At 53.8% G+C, this 21,737-nt stretch overlaps 4 protein-coding genes across 4 annotated transcripts; 2 read left to right on the top strand and 2 right to left on the bottom strand.

Annotated features, from left to right (window-relative positions):
- Positions 1 to 2,054: 2,054 nt before the first annotated feature.
- On the bottom strand, positions 2,055 to 3,527 carry CTRU02_209575 (PNG1; the record flags this gene model as incomplete). The annotated part of the gene is made up of 2 exons (XM_036732734.1): positions 2,055 to 2,922; positions 2,977 to 3,527. 2 exons carry the CDS (start codon positions 3,525 to 3,527, stop codon positions 2,055 to 2,057), a joined length of 1,419 nt encoding a protein of 472 aa, XP_036575582.1.
- Positions 3,528 to 11,529: 8,002 nt separating this feature from the next.
- CTRU02_209574 (U3 small nucleolar RNA-associated protein) lies at positions 11,530 to 14,296 on the bottom strand (the record flags this gene model as incomplete). Its single annotated transcript, XM_036732733.1, has 2 exons — positions 11,530 to 13,232; positions 13,297 to 14,296. 2 exons carry the CDS (start codon positions 14,294 to 14,296, stop codon positions 11,530 to 11,532), a joined length of 2,703 nt encoding a protein of 900 aa, XP_036575581.1.
- A 1,455-nt stretch (positions 14,297 to 15,751) lies between these two features.
- On the top strand, positions 15,752 to 17,291 carry CTRU02_209573 (Nicotinate phosphoribosyltransferase; the record flags this gene model as incomplete). Its single annotated transcript, XM_036732732.1, has 3 exons — positions 15,752 to 15,947; positions 16,038 to 17,094; positions 17,156 to 17,291. 3 exons carry the CDS (start codon positions 15,752 to 15,754, stop codon positions 17,289 to 17,291), a joined length of 1,389 nt encoding a protein of 462 aa, XP_036575580.1.
- Positions 17,292 to 18,308: 1,017 nt separating this feature from the next.
- CTRU02_209572 (wsc domain-containing protein) lies at positions 18,309 to 21,612 on the top strand (the record flags this gene model as incomplete). The annotated part of the gene is made up of 4 exons (XM_070205294.1): positions 18,309 to 19,845; positions 19,898 to 20,136; positions 20,189 to 20,372; positions 20,429 to 21,612. 4 exons carry the CDS (start codon positions 18,309 to 18,311, stop codon positions 21,610 to 21,612), a joined length of 3,144 nt encoding a protein of 1,047 aa, XP_070060942.1.
- Positions 21,613 to 21,737: the final 125 nt, after the last annotated feature.

Raw genomic sequence — 21,737 nt, 5'->3', positions numbered from 1 at the left:
TGCACGCCGATTATATAATCGGTGACAGCACATGTAGTCACTCAGCAAGGGGGGATTTTTTATATTTTTTTCGTGCGTGATGCCATACATTGCCTTTGATGATAACAAGCTTTGTGTTATTGTTGCCACCTGTTTAAGCTCATTAGAGAAGCTTAAGGATAGGTAGGTGTCGTTTGGTTTGCTGGCGTCTTCTTCGTCTCTTCTCTCCACACCAGCACCATGATGATGATAGTGGGTCTCGCCACCCGATGTTCTATCGACACACACAGGTGGATGAATGGCATCATTGAAACTGTCTGCGGGTTAACCTGTAGAATTCCCGTAGAATTGCGTATCACGGCAATCACATCGCATCTCCCAGTTGGGCTCTACCAAAGGTTCATAATGTGAATCGAGAAAAGTCCCGTGCTCATTCTCAAACAATATGGGGATTAAGTAATATCAGAAACAACCGTTGAGTGAAAACACTCCACCTGCAAATATACTCAAGTTGGGACTCAAGTAAGCATATACTTACCCTAAAGTAAGGTAAATTCTCACCACACCTAAACCAACCTCACGTAACGCTAGTATTAAAAGACAATGCAACTATGCTGTAAATCTCAAAGTTCTCAAATCGACACTCATAAGTGTACCGCGGCGGTATGGTCATAAAACTAACCGCATCTTATCCCATCATACACACTGAAAATAAATAACCTTAGTTAAAACACCAAAGCAGAAACAGCGTTGTTCCAAAAATACCCATAAGAAGGGAAAAAAAAAAAAAAAAAAAAAAAAAAAACCAAAACGAGCGATCAGCGCAACGACCAAGAACAAGTGGCCGGCGGGTATATCAGCCGATGTACCGTACCTTCAGACATCGGATGGACAATAAAAAAGAATTTAAAAAACAAAAAAAGACTATTGTGGGGTTGGTTATTGCACCGCTTGAGCCCGTCTTGGTCTGTTTTCTACCACCCCACAACTTACAGAAAGGAACCCACACTTTCTCCTCACGCCAGACGATATCAGTGTGTCAAGCATTGCTCACCGACACATCTGCGTCAATTTCATCACAGCCAAGACACGGATAATTGCAAGGTCATGATGTAACGGTTGAAAATATTGGGTTGAATTTTTTGCTTCTAATCTTGTGAACATGGCTTCTCAAGCTCGCGGTCCAAAGTCCCTCGTCGCCTATTCTCGCCACGCGGGAGAACATGTATAGAGACGGAAGGATATATGTAAAACTTTCTTCAATCATCAACTCCCTTCGGCCAGATACAAAAGTCTATCTGGTACCCATCATCGCTCATGCAAAAGACTCGAAGATGCAAGACAGATCAGCGTACATGTGTAGCTTCCTGAACGCCACCCCCCTCAGAGAAGCTCGACGTCGTTTTGTTTGGGTGAGCCGTATCTTTCCTTCGGCTTCAACCCCGAATCGCCGGCCCCCTTCCTTTCCTTGACCCCGTGCGTCACGGGATCGGTTGTATATAAAAACTGACCAGGCAAGCCCTGCCTTTCCCCATGGTTGCGCCCTTTGCCGCCAGCTTCCAACGAATATCCAAGTGGATTTTTGAACATGGAAAAAATGAAAGAGAGAAAAGAAAAATGGGTAAATGATGTTGTGGTAGATACAGTCCGTACTCCGAACCCGAGGGACCCAGGGGGTATCAATAGGTTTTTAAAGTGACAATGGAGGTTTGACGGAGGTTTTGAGGGCTGGTATGTAGGGGACGGAGCGCCGGTCTATGATGCGTTTTTTGTTTTTTTTCGATGTATCGAATATAGATAGATTAGACATAGAAAATATTATCATTTGTCTTGATGTGGTACTGCACCCAAACGTGCAAAAAGCCGCCCACCTGTGTTGGTAGTGGGTGAACGGCGACGACCGTGAGGCCGAGGATAGGGGACCGGCATCCACTGGGTATCTTGAAAAAAGTAGCGGATATTGCCAGGCCGCAGAAGAAGTGGCCTCAGGTCGACGGGATGTAAGTAAAGGCGGGAGGGGGAGTGAACCGCCCGCTGCTGGATCAGGAAATGGTCGCAGATAATGCGCTCACATTTCAAGGCAGATCACGGCGGCGGTTCGGGTCGTGCGGAGGGAATTGATGATGGTTCCTCGCATTGGCCTGGGCGGCTAGATACTCAGCAGATCCCGTCTGTCGTCCAGGTTGCTCAGCAGGCAACTTGGTGTCGTCGCGCCTCGGTGGGGCTTGTTGGGCAGGAGCGCTGGTGGAAGGGCTGGGCATGCCAGGAACGAGCTCGGTAACAGCCTGAGCGATGGACTTGATGACGTATCCACGCAGTTCGCGATCCTCCCGGCTGTCTTCCTTTTCGAGTCTGAATCTTTCGTCCTTGCCCATGTTGCTGCGACGAAGGTTCCTAATCTCTTGCAGGATGTAAAGTAGAACCTCCTCGGGGCAACGATTCCGCTCGGCGGACTGTTCGTTCTTGCGGACATAGCGTCTGGTGACATCGGTGGCGCCATCGATAGAGAATGCTATGCAGTAGGACATCTTCTTGCCCCAGCCCTCGGTGTATAGCCTCGGGTTGTCCCAAGCCTCCTCGCAAGCGTCGACGTGGACCCATCGCTTCTGGTGCTCTGAATATACCTCAGTCCATACGTGGTCTTCGGCATTCCATACCCAACGGACTCTGCCTCCAACAGCTCGGCACAGCATGCTGAAGCAGTTGGCCCACTCGCCAACACGGCCTCGGCGGGTGTGCAGCAGCCGCCACACATCACCGTACCTCGGAAACCGTTCGTAGGCACCACAATCGCCAGCTGAGCAGCGATACAGTTCAACTCGTAGGGCACCACAGGCGCTCTCATCGGGTGTCGGTGCGGTCATGCCTTGGGCGATGGTGGGCGAAAGGCAGACGGGGCAGGGTGGGTTGTTGACCCACGTGAAGAATGATCTCTTGAACCATCTAACACGCACGTTAGGACAGGCTCAACAGGGTCAAGAATGATCATAAACTCACCTCAAGAGTGCCCGGATAACGCAATCTTGGTAACCCCAGGTAGCTTTACGTCCGTCACCCATACTCTCGGCCTCGGCCTGCATCACTTGGCATTCCTCCTCCGCCTCGCCGTATATCCGGTCGAGCGGTATACACTGCAGTGCCTCATCCAACAAACCGGGGTTCTCGTACTTGGTCGGGGTGAGAGAAAGACTGATGAGAAGGTTGCGAAACTTTTGAGACTCGCGATCGTTGGCTGCGGGTGGGGTAGGAATTATGGGAAGATGACGGATGGAAGAGTAAGCGGGCGGTGTCGGTGGCATGGGTGTTGAGGCGTTGCTATGGGAAGTTGAAGGCCGACCGGGTCCGGGGGATGCGAGGCCGCGGAGGTTGGCACTGCTCACCCGCTCTCTGGGTTGAGGAGTACCTTGACGGGAAGACGATCGTAATTCGTTCATGCGCTTGTCGCGAAGCAGTGACTCGAATTTTACCCTGAGATCGCGAGCCCACTCTTCGCCATACTCGCCATCGCCGTTAGGCGGGCCCTCTGGGGGGTATCCGTGACCAGCCATATTGATGTCGTCGGAGTTTGAGGTGGATGTGAATGTCGAGAGTGTCGAAGGTAGAGACAGGTGGAGGAGAGTCTTCGACAGAACTCTCCCAGTAGTCGTCAGTGAGACGAATCGTCGTGTCAGATCAGAGCGGCGAGGTGGATTGACTAAATGGGTCGATGATGGTTGTAAGTGACCACGGTCGTCGTCGTTTTCGTCGTCAGCGTGGTGAAGTCGTCAAAAAAGAGAATCGTAACGTCGTCGATATCGATTGCTACTATCGACCAAAGGCCGTGTTTTCTTCTTCTTTCTCTGGTTGTTGCTGTTGTGATTTTTGGCTTCCCTCCGTGAATCTGGGCGGTGCTAGTCTCGTTGCGTCCCGGCTCGGCGTTGAAGAGAGTTTCCTAGCCCTGAAATCCTTGGATCGGTCGGGGTGAGCGTCCTTCTTGATCTTCTTGGCAGGACGTCGAAGTCGAAGCGATCGCGGCCGCTCTACGAGGAAGGTCTCGAAAGCAGCTTCGGGTGCTTGTCGGTCGGTAGAAATCGAAATCGAATTCGTAGGGCGACGAAGTGCGGTGTCAAGAGGAAGGGATGGGATGGGGGGGGGATGGGGGTGTTGAAAGGGTTGGTAGCGGGCGGAGAGGAGGGTGTAATTGGGGAGTGGGAAGTGGACCGTGCCAGGGGGGGTGAAAGAGGAGGAAGAAGAAGAAGAGGAGGGAATTGGACAAAGAGGCTACGCATACGCAGCAGTCACGCAGTGGCAGTAAGTGGTAAGAGGTGTACGCAGGCCCAGCAGCAACGACAGGTAAACTGCTGCGTAAGTGAGCAGCAAAAAGAGGCAAGGCAAGGGAAGGGGGGGACGTGGAACAGGGAAAAAAAGGAAGGGGGGGGGGAGTGTGAAGCGTAAGGTCGCATACGCACGCTGCCCTCTGGCTGGCTCCTCATGGACGGTTTACGCGTAAGCTGTGCAACGCGGGCCAATGACAGGGGCTAGGTCAGTCAGAAGTGGAGCCCGCTCAATCCGCCCCGGCACGCACGACGACCCGAAGGCCCCTCCTCCCTCCCCCAAAGAAAGTAGAGTGCAAGCTTGATTGCCTAGGGGAGAAAGGATGAGGGAGGTACCGAAGTACCGCTACATGCTCATCTTGGGAAGGGAAAAAGGGCCCCAGTCTGAGATCTCCTCCCGTTGAGGGCAGGAGAGGACCACAGGGCTGTTCATACCCAGGCGACCTGCCAGGCCCCCAGAACACACACTTCCAATACTGCGTTGGTGACGAATTTGAGCTTATCGATAAGTTCCGTTGCCTCCCACATACCAGAAATACGCCAGGCCAAGAAGAGAGAAACGTAGGCCGGAGCGGACCACGGTAATGAGCTCAGTCCGTTTTTTTTCTTTGCTGGCGCATTTGCCCACAGAGCAACGCAAGCTTGGCACAGAATGACCAGGCACAGCGGCAACGCAATCCTTCCGGTGACGAGGCCGGTTGTGGCCGGTACTGACACACGCACACACGACACATTCATACGCACTCTCTCACTCACTACGGATAGAGAGAGTACGGAGCACTAATTTGTCTTTGAGTGTCGCCGACTGGGGCGGAGATCCGCGCAAGCAAACGCAGAATTGAAATGAGATTGCGACGGTACTTCATCTGGTTGGCGAGAGCGAACGAGGCTGAAATTGCGACGACGATGGCGATTGTTCTATCTTGGCAAACCTTTTCTTTTTTCCCATCATGTGTCAACGGATTGTGGACAATTGAGCAGTAGAGCCCATGATCCTTCTTGATGACGCCGCCCGTCTCTCCCTAGAGCACTGACTGGCAGTACTGTATGAATTCGTCCTCTATTCGCAGGTAGATGGCCGTCGAGCCCAAATAGAGTGAGAGGAAGCAGTGTGAATTGAGCTATCCGTATCTGTATGAAACTATGAGCTCGGCTTCATGTATCGGTACTTTATTCCAGTGCCTACCTAATTAAAGCTCCTGTCACTGGTCAGAGCCAACCCTTCCCCTCTCTTTTCCACACACTCTCACACACACACATCCACTATTAGGTACCTCCTCCTTGAGTCGCCGTATGTGAGAAGCCGACAAGAAAAAAGGCGATGACGAGGCGTGGCTGAGGTGTATTTCGTCTATTTCCAGCTCCAGCCCAGGCCAAAACCACTGTTTTAGGCCTTGGGATTGGCCCCATCTGTCCCAGATCTGTGGCTCAGCAAGGCCAGCGCCTCGCCCTCAGCCCGCTATTCCTTTGCCTCTCTGTTCTTCCTTCTGGGCAGGCACACAGCAACGACCGTACCATGTATCTTTGGTAACTTTGTACCTGCAGCGCTCAGTTCACTTCCCTCTGTAACTGAGTCGAGAACCTTGGGGAGGGAAGAGGCCTACGGATGAGCCCAGCTCCGACGGCAAGCGCCTGCCCGCCGTGACTGCTGACGACTGCCTGCCACTGTCCACTTACTGTGCTTTGCTTTCTCCGCACCTGCCGTTGCAGCTTTTTTGCAGCGCTCTTGCACCTGCAGACTGCACCAACTGAAGGCCAGGAAAGCGCAAACGCCACTGTAGGTAGGAGTCGGAGCAGGAGCAAATAGAATGGCATGAGCAAAAACAACAGCAAGAACGACGGTAACAGAGAGGGCACTAACAATATTTCCATTTACGCAGCATCGCCTATCCCGGTGCCAATCATCGCTCGCCTAGGCTTCCTCCTCCGCTGCTATACATCGTTGTCCGTCAATCCTAATATCCTCCGCCCTCAATACAACTAGACCATTTCTCGCACATTGTCCAGATCAAGCCACAATTCCCTCCATCGACCACACTGCTGGTGGAAGTCACAGCCAGCCAGACGGACCGCACGGCACCTTAAGCGGCCACCAGGATCGCCATGTGAGACCAACCGATCATCAAACCAAAGCCTACTTCAGAATGGCTCAAAAAGTAGTCAATAACACCCCCGTGATAAGGAACGTTTACTCCAGCAAGCCCCTGTCAGTCTGCCAGTCAAATATTGGTCATCACTGTGAAGAAGACTCCTGACTGGTTCACCCCCATTCACTTCCCCCTTCAAGGCATGCCGTGCTGCCACACCACACCTCGCTCTTTTCGCGTCTCCCTTCGGCCTTTGGACCCTTACAAATTTGTCCTTGCCATCTGGCGAATTCAAGACTGCCTTCAGTGTTAGTGGATGTGGCTGGTGTCCTCCGTAACCCACTACTTTGCTGAAGTGAGAAAAGGGGAGCAATCACTGGGGTACGACGACACAATTTAACCACAGCAGCAAAAAAGCTTACAGGTAGTGCGACATCTCTATTTTACACTCTTTTTCTTCACCAGCCCGTCCTCTCATTGGCTACTTTCCACATCGGCAAGGGCGCGACAGGGGCTGGGCGGCCATCTGTACTCAACCTCAGTCAGGCACATTTTCAAAGTACTCAGGTACTCCTGGACGTCAAAACCCCCCGGACTCAAGGTTCTGCCTCATTCGCCTCCCGCTCAGCCTCGTTTCCCTCTCCCGGTCCTGGTCTCTTCCGGACCGCGGAGGCAACATCGACACGTCCCATTTAGCTGGCCACGTTTCCTTCATCCCCGCATCTGCGTCCGTTCCTGTGGGTGCCCGTCCTCACGGTCCTCGACTGGCGATTCATCAGACTCACGGCTGACGACGAGGCAACATGATCCGGCCCAGCTGCCCTTGCCAGTAGCCTCTCCAGTCCATTCATGGGACAAACCACTACTCAGGACAGATACACAACACCCCGACAAGCACCTCTGGAGCTTCTTCGGCGGGCCAGGTCCTCCCGAGATCTTTTTAGCGGCCGCCTTGAACCATGAGCGATAAGCTCTCCAATCCCAAGAGATTCTCATCTGGCCCAGGTCTGATCCCACGTCAAATTTTCTGTTCCGTTACGTGGACATGCGTCAACGGTGGGCTCGTTAATCGTTCTCGCAAAAACTCAAACATCCGTTGATCTTGACTGGTTCTGTCTACGCCTTGAATCTCAGGTTCGCCATCGTATGCTACCACGCAGTTGACGAGTAATTGACTCTGATGAGACGAACAAGCAAGCCGTTGGTTATTCCAGTTGTTTGATGAGGGTAATAATCCTCCGGCAAGATGATGACGAGTCGGCAGGCACCGATTCAAGCATAAGCCTAACGTGACAGAGGATGCCCGGCCGTACAGAGTCCTCCTTCGGCGCCATCAGTCGGCATCTTAGTACGATTTCGCTGCAATCGACCCATTTTCAATTTTATCACAGTTTGGAAGTGAATATATTGATACCATCGCCAACGGCAGGGGTCTCTCTTGCAGACTGGCCTTTTCAAGGACATCAAATCTCGACATGATCTTGTTGGTCCCTTCTCCAGGTACTCCCCAGAGTCTGGAACAGAGGCCCTGATCGGCAACCACGGTGCCCTTTGACAAGTAACCCGTTTAGGTGCGTGCCTTGATACGAGAACCCCCGGGCGTGGCTCTTAGCGGCTCAGTGACGCGTCATCCACCTTGTCTCACATTGGCTCTCCAATGGTGGCTTGCGTGTTTGTTCCAAACCCGTTGCCACCCCACATCAGACGTCCACTCCTTGTCGTCTCGAACTGCCACAAAGTCGCAGCAACCGACCATTCTTTGCTTTACTCACGAATTAGAGGGCAAAGTTACCGGCCAAGGGGCTCAAGTGCCTAAGTTTCCTGGGGCTCAGAAACCACTCAATCCATCAGTCCATGTCGGCTTTCGGCAGACTCGCCAAGGGGCCCTGCATCGTTACCGATCAATTGCTCTCCTCCACCTTCCGTCTTCAGAGCTAGACATTTTCCAGATTTTCGCATTTTGCTCATGCTAAGAACTGGAGCAGTACAAAAACTGCTCTGCTCAGAGCTTTACGGCGGAAACGAAACGGCCATGTGGGGCAGTAGCAGCGCCGAAAAGGCCCTCCCTGGTGCTGGGCTGGTCGAGGGGATTCCACAATGGGACGAACGACTCACAACCACCTCAGTCCCATATGGCGGGACCCCAACCCTAAGAAGTTGCAGGCATTGCATGAAGAGGAGTGTGGTTCAAGTCGGCATAGCCCCCGACTCTATGAAAAGCAACAGCCGGACTCCGAGTTACGCGAACCGTCATTAGGCAGTAATGGAGAAAGCAACAAATCCCTCCCTGCCCATGTGCGTTCTTGTTGCGAGTGCCAAGAAGTCGACTCATGTCCATAAAGACCTGCTGTTTATCCAGAACCTCAGGATGCCACTTCTTACAGACTCCGCCTCTAGCTACGTATTCCGATGCCTGCTCGTGTCCCGTTTTCCTACATTTCCTTGTCGTTTGTAATGTTGGAGGGCACAAAGCCAACCAACTTCGAGATGACGAACGCTCATCCCGACTTCATTCGTTTTTTTTTGACGATGTTTGCTCATGGAGCCCGCAAAGAGTACCCGCCCCCAAGTTCCCGCGGCCTTTCTGGTGAATTATACGGCAGCTGCGTTCCGCATTCCAAATCCTCGGACTTCTCATTCCGGTCGCGGGGCCGGGGCGTCCAAGTGTCTAGTGGCAGCTGCTGGTCCGGCGGAGAGAGAAACGGGCGAAAGTTTGCCAGTGTCGATCTCTATTCTCTCCCATCTTGCTGTGCAGAATATGGAGGCGGGCTTGCGTGGTCTGACCCGGAAGGTTCATCGTCGGTTTGTGTGCGATGCAGAAGGGAGGGGTGGTCCTCAAAAACTTGAGCGGGACGCGCGTACCCTGGACCCTTCCCTTCCTGTTCATCCTTGTAGCTTAGACATGAGAGAGACAGTCGGGTTTAGTCTTTGGCTGTGTATACTGCATCTGTACTAGTGTACTCGATACCCGCACCCAGCGGCCTCGCGGTCAGCCTTCTCTTCGCTTCGCCCGTTGGCGAGATAATAAAGTATCGGTTCTTGACGAAAAGTGGCCTCGAGAATTTAGTGTAGTTGAGCATGGGAAAAAGCTTCGCCCCATACCCTGGCCCCTGGCTTTCTTTCATCTGGTTTTCGGATGTCTTGTCGTTGATGGGCGTGTGACTAAGCTAGCCATCATCTCTCTCTCTCTCTCTCCCTCTCCCGGTGGGACGACGCGGCGGCGTTGGCGGCTGAGACTCTCTTCAAATGATTAACGGGAGGAACCCCCACATTGACCACAACGCCAAGCGGATATTTGAATCCCGATTTTACTCGTACATCGTCAAGAGTGATCTTCAAAAGGGCTCAACCGCGTAGACTGTACATGGGACACCTGATTCTTGCGTTCTCGTCGTGCGTATACGAGTTGAAAGTTTCGAGCTGGAGATGACGCAGACGAAACCACGGGATCGTGGGGGGGGGGAGTTTTGGTTTTGGTTTTGCTGTCATCTGTCCCGTGGTACCCTTGATGATAACCATGTCCGATGAATCAAGATCCGGTCGATAGACGGAGCTCCCGCCTGTCTAACTCTGCCCGTTTTTGTATTGGGTTGACTAGGTTGTTGGAGGGGTGCTGAGGTGTCAATGTTGTCAAAAGCGAGGTTGAAGCTTAAAGTTGGATCCCTTTGTCAGTCTTCACTGGGATACGTACGCCTTTGGTCGACGAGGATACTCGGATGGAACATGGGGCCACGACAGAGAGTGTGAGAGTGAGAGCTTTGGATGATGTTGGGCCCGGTTTACCGACGAGGTATGGGTGCCGGGTTAGCTAGTTTTTTCTGGGAAAGGGTGACGCCTCGAGGTTGGCTAGTGCCCGTATCTGTTGGCTTGGCCCAATGTCTGTCGAAGACTTTGTCATCGACATTGGCTGGGATGAGGAGGAGGATCCGGTCTTTTGGACGGGTCGGGCGGTGGCGCTGGGGTGGTTCAGTATACGCAAGTCGTTCTTCGTCTTACGAGGGACGCCATGGTGGTTGTGTGCGTTTGCGTTCCCCTGCCCCGCGCTATCATCCCATGTCCTTTTCTCGCGGGTTCAAAGAAGACGGGATTGAGACTGCTGGAGGAGCTACACGGCTCGCTACGGCTATGGTATCACATTTGCGGGACAGATGGCGTGGTAGTGTACAACCAGAAAAAAAAACTCCTGTTCAAGTTCCAACCAACAAAACTTTTTCTATACCGCCTCTCCTTTCCTCTTATCTTCTTCTTCGGCATACAATGAGAGAAGGAAGGGAACACCTGACTAACAAACAGAAGATATATATGCATGGGAGGGGGCCCGACGTGGCCAAGAATCCTTCACCGCCAAGAAGGACAATGAGCATGCGCGGCCTTTCTTAGTATCACCCCCCCTTGTTTTTCCTTTCTCCTTCCCCCTCTCCCTCTTCCTCTTCCTCTTCTTCTTCTTCACACCGGAGACCCTGTCATGATGACTAACCAATTTTAACGACATGTTGTTTTTTCTTACCACGAGGTAGAAAAAGCCAACGGAGGAGACTAGATACGTAGTACGAGACATGAATAATTGTGATGATGATGTTTTCTCCTCCTTCCTTTCCTTTCCCTCTCTCTCTACTCTTTTGATTTGTTTTTTTTTTCTTCCTTTCTTCGGGGTTTGCTGTAAAAAGTTATGACATAGACTCTCCCCTCCCCTTCCCCTCCGCGGTGGACGGATGGAAATACATACATACATACATACATACATACATACGGAAAGAGGGTGGTTGACCCGCCCAAGAAGACCCGAGATTTTGTGTGGGCTTCCGTAGATGAGTGACTGGCCATTATTGCGCGGCTGCGTATGACGGTTCGTGCTTGAGCGGCTTTTTTTCCCCCTTCTCTTTTCGTATGCGTGTGTGTGTGTGTGTGTGTATCGTCGCGCACCCCCCCCCCCCCCCCCCCCATCCCTTCCTCCGCGGATTTGTCCGTACGCCCTGCTTTCCCACCCCCTCCCTTTTTCTGTTTTTTTTTTTCTCCCTCACCGGGAAATGGGCGCCCCGCCAAGAGAAAAACAGGTATTGGGAATAGCCAAACTGACTAAGGGGGGAGCCACAGGGAGAACGTGAGGAGAAGTGAGTGATGTGGGCTTTTGTGTGTGTTTTTCCCCTTGCTCACCTCTCCCACTCGTTGGCGCCAAAGTAGCGCTCGGGCAGGTCCACCTCCCAGATCGGCCTCTCGACGAGGACGGCCTCGAGGGACGGGGTGCTGGTGCTGGTGGCCTGCTGCTGCTGCTGCTCGTCGGCGGTGGGTGTGGAGAGGGGGGCTATGCCTAGGATGGGACGGTACTTGTAAGTGTACCACCACCGCGTCTTTCCGTCGGCGCCTTCTTCGGTCTGGGTCTCCTGGTTGCGGTTGCGGAGGGCCGCGAGTTCGGTCTCGCTGGTTTCTTCCGAGTCCGAGTCCGAGTCGCTGTCGTTGCCGTTGGCCGCGTTGTTGTCGCCGTCAACGTCCATTGCGTCCGGGCCGGCGGAAGCCTCGATGTCGTCCTGCCATTGTTTACCAGATTTGGAGGCGACGAAGCGGTCCACCTGTGAGGGCACGATGGCTCCTATGTCCATACGCGCGCCGGCACCGCTCTCGACGCCCTTGCGCTTGCGCTTCGTGCCGTGCTGCTGCTGCTGCTGCTGCTGGAGCTGCGTCGTGTTGTGCACGAGCGCGGTGTCGGCGTCGGTGTTGTTTGTGGGCGCTGCGAGGTTGAGGGAGAGGTCGAGCATGAAGAGGAACGACACACCGTAGATCCAGACGCGCGGTCCTTGCCAGAGAAGACCCTTGGCCAGGTCGCGGGTGTCGCGGATCGTCGCGGGCAGACGGGAGACGGGGTTACGGCGGGACCAGGCGGTCAGGGAGCCTGCGGTTGGGTTGAAGGCGAGGATGTGCCATGACGTGGTGACGGCGACGAGCGTGTACTCTGGGGTGGAGGCGTCGTCGCTGCTGGTGGTTACGTCGTCTGAGAAGGAGAGCACGACGGGAGGCGCGGGAAGTTTAGGGAGGAGAGCTGCGGTGGGATTACGAATCCAACGCTTCCCGTCTGCGGAAGCAGCGGTCTCCTGCTCGTTAGACGACTCGTCGTCGTCCTCGCTGTCTGACGCTGACGCGTCCTTGGAGGCGTTGCCGTTGCCAAGGACCCATGTGTCAATGTAGCCGGCCAGATCCGTAGATGCGAGCATGCGGCTGTCGGGGGAGAAGGCAAGGTGGGTGATACTCCTCTCGTAGTTGCCGAGGCCGCCCAGGGACTGGTGCTTGGGGATGTTGCGGCGGAGGCGGTTGACGATGCGGGGCTTCTGGACGGTGACGGCACCGTCGTCCTCGCGGGTGATGCTGGCGACGAGCACCTTGGAACCGTCCTGAACGGCGGCGAGGTAGCTGCCGTTGGGAGACAGGACGACCTTGCTGGCGCCGTTGGAGGAGAAGGGCTTGGGGAGGACGATCTGGGCGAGCTTAACGTCCGAGGGCTTGGTAGGGTTGTCGTGCTGCAGGTGGAAGGCCTTGACATCGGTGGAGGTAGCGACAACGAGGAGGGAGCCGTCGTTGGTGATAGTCGCCGAGGTGATGTTGGACTCGCCCTTGATGAGAATGGTCTTGAGGAGCTTGCGGTTCTTCTCGAGATCCTTGTCGAGGTCAGTGCCGTCGCCGTAGAGGCCGTCAAAGGTCTTTTGAAGCTTCCAGACGTGGACTTCTCTGTCCCACCAGCTGACAAGCAGTCTCGCAGACGCGGCGCTGGCAAGAGGTGGGGTCTGGGGAAGGTTCGGGAGCGTCCTGTGGTTCTCGCGGCCGAGCTCCTTGAGGGGAAGGACGACGGGAGATGCGTCGGGGCCTTGATGTGTGTTAGATACGTGCGTTTGAGCATTAAAAGACATGATTTTGAAAGGGTTGCTTACCTCCTGAAACGACAACGCTCATCTTGATGCTCTCAAACGAGGCCATGGCCTTGACGTCGTGCTCGTGGTATTTCCTGCTCCAGACCTTGCCCCATCTGGCACCCGAGCCCGAGGTCTTCTTGTAGAGAACGGTGCGGCGGTCCATACCACCGCTCATGATGGCGGTGCCGTCGGCGCTGACGGCAAGACTGAGAACATCCTGTCTATGGCTCTGGATGCGCTGCATCTGAGTGTAGGTCTTGCCGTCCCAGATGCATACCTGACCGGTCGAGTCAGCGGAAACGATGTCTCCGGAAGGCAGAACCTTGACGCTCCAGACGATGATATCCTTTGCTCCACCGGCCAAGTCGGCACCAAGGGCCATCTTACGTAGCATCGAACCGTTGCGCATGTCGTAGGCGCGGAGGGTGCTGTCGGAGCAGCCGACGACAACGACGTGGCGGGACTGGAAAGCGATGCTGACCATTTGAGCCTTCTTGGTGGGCGACTTGACGAGCAAGCGCTGGAAGCGCAGCTCACCGTCTTCGACAGAGTAGAGAGCGAGGACACCGTCAATGGTGCCGGCGACGAGACGAGTTACGGGCTCAGAGGGAGAGGCAGGAGGCTGGGCGGCCAAGCACCAGATGTCGCCGTGCTGACCACTCGCGTGGCGCAGAGGACGGCCGGTTTCGAGGTCCCATTCGGTCACAGCAGAGGTGTATCCGATGCTGAAAAGGCGAGAGCGGCCGGGGATGACTGCAGAGGGAAGAGAAGTATCGTCGTCGGGCTCGGTGACCCAAACAAGGCCGTCGACGGAGCGGTCTGCGCCAGATCGTAGGACAGTCTCTTGGTGCCAGGCACCCGAGAGAGGGTTCCAGATCTCGATATCGCCATTGGCACGTCCTACTGCCAGACGCGAAAGCGAGGCATGGAGCTTTGAGCGCGGCGAAGGGTGAGAGAATGCGAGAGCGTTGATGGCAGAGGGAGGGTAGGGGACGAAGCGGCAGCGATGGAGGTCCATTGTGAGATTGTTGGGTTGGCCTCCTGGCCGGGGGAGGGGGATGAGTTAGGTTACGATTGATCAATTGAGTATCGCCGGTTCAAATTGAGAGCCCGCGAAGCTGTTTTGGGGTGGCGGGGGTTCGTCGTTGGTGGTAAGGCTGACGATGTATTGGATCGTGGTTTGTGCAGCCTCTTTCTGCGATGCTGGGGAAAAAAAAAAAATCCACGGCTGCCAAAAAGTTTTGTCGGCGTTCGGGGGATGAAAAAAATTAAGGTGTGGTCTGTGCACTGAAATGCCCCTCCACCCCCCGCCAACGGGAGCCTCTGAGAGGACGAGAGCGCCAAGCAGGATTGGTGCATTATCGTTATCTATCCATAGTGTATTCGGAGTGTTTGGGGATTATTTCCCAGTGTATTCAGATTATTCTAGTTGTTTTTCCAGATGCTGGTTCCCTTGTTCCCGTAGAGTATAAGTGTAGTACGTATTGCTGTAACTGTATTAGTGTCTACTGCTCTACACCGGACATACACGCTATTATACGCTATTACAAAACCAGACGCACACACCTAAACCACCCACACCAAAAATGCGTTACTCATCAATCTGCACCGGCGTTCCATGGCTGCACACACCAGAAATGTCAGTGTCGCGTCATTGGCTGTAAAGGCTGCTGGACCCCTTCTGCAACAAGCCATCGGCTGCTAATTACACCCATCAGTCCAAGCCGCTGGAATGGTAGTGGAAGACTCCGCGACCCGTCATTGTGATGTGGCGGCCATCTCCGTATCTCGGACCACAAGGCCTTTAGCGCGTCTGCCGCTAATTTATGTCATTCTTTTGTCCAAAATTCTCTTGTCTCTTTGTGAGCTGATGACTTTAATGGGCCAAAGGGGAAAAAAAAACATTTACACTAATCAGTGCAACTCAATTACATCAGCATCCATCTACCAAGGTTCTCGTTAAGGGAAAAAAATCAAGGTCTCCATAGTAAATACAAGCCCTCCAAACAACAAAGCGATTCTTGGGGTTGATTCATGCCCCCCTTATGGCCTCTTTAGCCCCTCCTTTTACGCTGTTTGAATCCCAACTGCGACAACTAAAATCTGCATTGAAACTTCTCAACCCCTGCTGTCACCCATCGTCTTATCAATCGAATCAAATCAGCCCAGCAAGGAAAATTTACCTTGCTTAGCTTTCTTTACAGCTTCCTAGCTCTTGTGCCGGATCCCGCCGATTCGTCATCCACCTGCTACTTGACTACTACCCCTCCCCCTCCTACTGAATCCCCCCTCCCCACCCCTCCGAGCTTTGTCACGATCGCGCCGTCTTGACACTGTTTTCCGACCTCGCCCGCAGATTCTTCCCCCGTCATACAGTCTTTGACTCCTTCTTCTTTATTGTCGCATCTCATTTGCGACTGTCTTCGATTTTACTGCGCCAAAATCCAGCACAGTTCACCAACAATCTGCGATCATGGATTTCAACAGTTCATCGCCCTTCCCTGAGGGCGTCATATCCTTCCTGGATACTGATCTCTACAAGTTGACGATGCAATGCGCCGTCTTCAAGTTCTTCAAGGATGTCCCCGTCACCTATGCCTTTACGAATCGCACTCCCGAGAAGAAACTGTCGAGAACCGCCTTCAAATGGCTGCAGGAACAGATCCAAAGTGAGTGTGCCCCTCCAAACCTCCCCCACCATGCGGTGCAGACGCGAAAACTACAGAGACGGCTTTGACTCACCACGCGCAAAACAACAGAACTCGGCAACATCTCCCTCTCCGACGAAGAGTACCGCTTCCTCAAGACTCACTGCACATACCTGACCGACGAGTACATCAACTTCCTCAAGGAGTTCCGCCTGCACCCGCGCGAGCAGGCCGTCGCGACCTTCACCACCATCGGCGAGGACACAGGCGCCGACTCCGACATTGGTGACCTGCACGTCGAGATCAAGGGAACATGGCTCGAGACCATTCTCTACGAGATTCCCCTGCTCGCCCTTACCTCCGAGGCCTACTTCCGCTTCATGGACACCGATTGGAGCTACGAGGGCCAGGAGGAGCAGGCCTTCGGCAAGGGCATGCGCCTCCTGGAGGCCGGCTGCACCTTTTCCGAGTTCGGAACCCGCAGGCGCCGCGACTACCACACCCAGGCACTCGTCTTCCGCGGATTGGTCAAGGCCAGCAAGGAGGCCGAGAAGAAGGGTCTGCCGGGTAAGCTCACCGGAACCAGCAACGTCCACCTGGCCATGCGCTTCAACATCCCCCCCGTCGGCACCGTCGCCCACGAGTGGTTCATGGGAATTGCTGCGATCCACAACGATTACAAGGCCGCGACGGAGCTTGCGCTGCGTTACTGGGTGGGCTGCTTCGGAGGCAAGCTCGGCATTGCCCTGACCGACACCTTTGGCACGCAGGATTTCCTGAGGGCCTTCAGCCAACCTGTCCACCCCATCGACGGCGACGAGAGCAAGTTCAGAAAGGCCGACGGCACGCTCCAGACGTACGCCGAGCTGTTCCAGGGCGTCAGACAAGATTCCGGCGATCCGGCAGACTACGTCAAGATGCTGCGCGAATACTACGACGGCCAGGGCATCAAGGAGAAGAAGACGATGGTCTTTTCCGACTCGCTCAACATTGAGAGGTGTCTCGAGTACAAGGCCATCTCCGAGGCCGCAGGCTTCGTCCCGACGTTCGGTGTGGGCACCTTCCTCACCAACGACTTCACCCACCTCAAGACCGGTACCAAGTCTGTGCCGCTGAACATTGTCATCAAGCTGAGCTCCGCCAACGGAAGGCCAGCGATCAAGATTAGGTAAGTATTACATGAAGAAGTTGGTGACATTTCCTGTTTCCCGATTGCTAACAAGCCGCAGCGACAATGCCGGCAAGAACACCGGTGACAAGGAAACCGTGCAAAAGGTCAAGAGCGAGCTCGGATACGTCGAGAAGGAGTGGAAGGGCGGCGACGAGACGCAGAGATGGGGAAAAGAGGGCGATAGCAAGGCATAGAGCTGGCTGTACGGTACTTTTTTCGGAGTAGAGCGCTTCTGGCGACAGATCCGGTGAGCAGGCGATGGCTGCTGCTCTGGGGAATATACAAAGACGGTAGTTGAGGCATCTAAGGGTGGCATTGGCGAGGCGTCAATTTTAACGACAATATGGATAGACGGCAAGAATTTATGAAGTTCATTACTACCTTGGCTATCGAGCAGTACCTAGTGGTCGACCACCATTGCGCATTCTGGAAATATTTATTGGTGCGACAAAAGTGAAAAAAGAGCACTTGAGGTTGCCGATAGACCAGCTGCAGGGTGAGAAGCGAGTTTGATACATCTTTGCTTTCGGTTCATGGCCAACAACTTGTCTTTGTATTAATTTTGCAATAAGAAACATTTAAATGACAAAGGCAGCTCTACCACTTCATTCGAATATCCAAGATGAGGCATATCAACACCTTATACTTGATGACATTGGGGACTGTCAACATGATGCGTCTGCTCTTTACTTGGTCAGCTCCTCTTGTAGCGGAAGTAGATGAAGCCAGGACGAAGCCAACCCCGAAGCAAAGAATGCGCTGTATCCGGGAAGGTGAACATAAATAACAGGATGCTAGACATCTGCCTTACTCTCCAAAGAGGAGGAGTAATTCTTGCTCTTACCAGCCTGTTCCATCTTAACAAGCTCAGGAAAGAGAACCTGCTCAGTCCTACTTCCCTCTTGGTGAAGAGCACTTGCCAACGTCTTCATCACTCTTTAGCCTCTTCCTTCCTCAGCCCTGTTAACCAAGGCAACGGAAGCCGCAGAACAGCTACTCGTAATAAGCCATATCCTCTTCGCCATCTCGTCCCGAGCTCTCTAAATCTCCCACCCACATCACAACACAACCTCTCATCCACTCTCGCTTCAATTTTGGCTCTCTTTTCTTGGAACCCGGTTTTGGAACTGTATTCCCACTGTCAGTCCCCTTCGAAACGCAGCTCGTCTTTCATTCATTCCATTTCTGCCGCTCTAGCTCCATCGCTCATTATGCGGCTTCCCAGTCTTTCGACACCATCACGTCGACAAAATCAGACGACAATCGTCGTAGGCCTCGTCATTCTGGCCCTCTGGACAGCGTTCGCTGTTTCTCAGGCAGTCCACCCACTACGTGACAGAAATAATGTGGGAACCATCGATAAACGACATGACAACCTCGAAAGAAGACAGATGTTTGGTCTTCCTGGTCTCCCTGTGGGCATCTTCGGTGGTGGTCAACCCGCTTCAGTCCCCCACCCAGGTCCCCCTGCCACCGACACTACTCTTCCCCTAGCTGCTCCGGCTGCTCCCAATAGTCAAAATGGCCCTCTCGGTCTCGGCGGATTGCTTGGCCAGACTATTCCCACTGGAGTTGTTCAAGTTGTTGCTCCTTTAGCTCCAATCCTAGGAGAAATGGGTGGTCCACCAGCTTCTGCGGTCAACCCAGGCAACATAGTACCCAGTGTAGTCAACGTTATACCAGTTCAATCACTGCTTCCGGTAGGCGGCGTTCCCGTTATTCCGATTGCTATTACAGATGGCCAAGGATCTCAAACTGCAGTCAATGATGGACTACCTAATCCCATTCAAAGCATAGTCGACGTCGGAGGCAACGTCGGTTCCATTATACCTTCAGTCCTAGGGGGATTTACTGGAATCTCTAATCCTGTTGCATCTCAAGCTGCCGGCGGTTTGCCAGTTCCTGTTGGTGCAGTTACTGCAGCCCTTGGCAACGGCGATATCATCACCAATATACCTCCAGGGCTGGCCGGCATTGTATCCTCCATCGTTAATGGCTTGCCACCAACCATCACCGCTCCTGCAGCCTTGTTTTCTCCGGTTCCCATCGGTCTCTCCGCACCCCTCGTCGACCCTATCATATCGAGTTTGAACAACGTGCAACCAATCTCAGTTGTCATGCCACTTTCATCAGCTCTTCCAGTCAATCTCAGTGGACTCAACGCACCCCAGCTTCCTGGCAGTCTCGGTAACATATTAGCCAGCGTCACGGGGGCTGCGGGCACAATTGTCACTGCAGTCGGTCAGGCCGCCGAAGTCATTCCTGGGAGTGGAAGCGTTGCCAGCTCAGCTTCGGTTACCATGGACTTAACCCAAGGCAGTATGTGCACCGTTGTCAACATAGCTAATGGGATTCCAACCTTCATTGTCACCCCGTGTTCCTCTACCGCTCCAACACCCCTCCAGACAACAGCTTCCCAGGGGTCTATTTCCACAAGTCCCATTGCCATTACGACAACGGCAAGTTCTGTCGGTCCTATCACATCTTCGGCTCAGCCACAAGATTCTAATAGTGGCAATGTGCCCCTGCCGCCTCAAACCACTGCGATAACCTCACAAGTAGTCCCAGTTACAACAACGCCAGTTTCTGTCAAGCCTTCTGCTATTATGTCTGCTGGTGGTTCTGATACAACGGCTTCGTCATCTGCAGAGGCGTCTCAGAACAACAGCAACGGACAGCCCCAGAACACCCGTGGAGCAGCTCAACCTCCTTCCCAGCCCCAGAATCCTGTATCAGCTCGTCCTCCAGGTAGGTTGGCATCGCCCAAGGTCTTGCTTTCCGAGCTAACATGTCCTACCAGCCAATTCACCACTTCCTGGCTCAGGCTCTATCGTGAGCCAGTCTGGCGGTGCGGCTCCTGATCCTGCCTCAACACCAGCTCACGCAGTCACCCCTTTCACAACAATTACAGTTGCAGGTCCTCCTGCCTCCCCACCTGCTGGCGCGCCATCCAATGGAAGCGGCGGCCAGGGTGCACCTCCAACACCACCATCCGGCGGGATCTTTGGAGTTGGCGAAGATCAAAACCCAGCGTCTGGGGTAATTTCTCCACCGCCTACACCAGTCATTCCAATCTCCGATTGTCCTGCAGTTGTACAATGCCAAACATGCCCAGTATCTCCCCCCAAGCCACCTGCAGGCTCTGCGCCTTGCCCAGGTCGAGGATACTCATGCTCAGAATGTATTGATGGTTGGTTCTGCCCCCCTCAAGAGACACCAATGCAACCTGCACCCTGCGGCATGGGCTGGCCTTGTTATCATTGTAAAGGCGGTTGGTATTGTGCTCCTTCCGTCACTGATAAGATCCCTTCAAGCGCCAACGATCCTCCAGTCATTATCATCAAGACTGTGACTGCTTTCGTTGTAAGTCAACCCACTACAGCTCCAGACAGTGGAAACCCAGGTAGTGGTTCTAGAAACGGCAACCCTTCCAATGTTGGACCTGCCAACAGTGCAACCACGCTCTGCTCATCAGCAAAGCCCAGCCAACCTACTAGTAATGGCAATGGTCCAGGCTCCGGCAAGCCATTAGCGGCCGACCCAAGCACCGGTTCTGGCAACGGACCAAGCAATAGTGCTCCTCCAGGTACGGTGGTACCTAAGGCTGCTCCCGATGTGTCTGGTTGGAAGCTTCTCGGCTGCTTCAAAGACTCTCCTATTCGAACACTCGATTGCGACCCATCCAACTATTTTGCTGGAAACATGTCCAATGAGAAGTGTGTTGCACACTGCAGCTCCAAGGGCTTCAAGCTCGCCGGTACAGAATACGGAAAGGAGTGTTGGTGTGGTAATGCATTCCAGATCGCTGAACGTCTCCCCCAAGAGCAGTGCAACGAAGTTTGCGACGGCTGTCCCACAGAATTTTGCGGAGGCAATTGGGCTGTTACCGTGTACAGTGCCGATGGCCAGGCCATGAACGTCCCTTCTGATGACGATACAAGCAACGGCACCGGCGATGGCGCGGGTGGCACTGGCAATCCGGAGACCGGAAACCCCTCGTCGCCTCCTCAAGGAAACTCACCTACTAAACCTCCAGTGACAACTACCCAGACGCCTTCTCAAGATTCTACCAAGCCTCCTGCTCCTACACAACAATCATCGCTTGCCCCTGCAAGAGGCCAGCCAACGACGGGCATCCCAACTTCAGCCAAGCCTATTGAGCTGTCACAGGCAGATGTACTGGCACTGCTTCAGAGCATAATTAACTCCTTGCCCAAGGGAAGCCCTAGTGGTGGGTACGGCGGCGGTCTAGGAGCAAGAGGCTCCGGCGCTGGTGGCAACGCCGCACCTGGTAATGGCAACGGTGGTCTCCCTGACCTTGGATCATTAATGGGACCTGGACCCGTGATCCCACTTGCAGGACTTACAGAATATGGCCCAGGGAAAAGAGCAGTGCCCAGCCGGAGTATGAAGCGGAGCCGCATCATAGGGCGTGCGCTCGCAGGCCGTGATGTCTTGGATTGTGTCGAAGGAGCTGATGGGAATGATGAAGATTGCGTTGGCGCAAAGTTTTAGGGTTCACAAAATGTTAGTTGACTTTATCGCATGTATGACTTAGAACTACTAATGATTGGACGACGGATAGAGTAAGGCTTATGGATTTTGAGGAACCGGGCTGTAGCATGCAATACTGCCTGAAC

Source organism: Colletotrichum truncatum (assembly GCF_014235925.2).
Source record: "Colletotrichum truncatum strain CMES1059 chromosome Unknown Contig_0006, whole genome shotgun sequence".
Lineage (NCBI taxonomy): Eukaryota > Fungi > Ascomycota > Sordariomycetes > Glomerellales > Glomerellaceae > Colletotrichum > Colletotrichum truncatum.
This window is presented reverse-complemented; position numbering and strand designations above follow the sequence as displayed.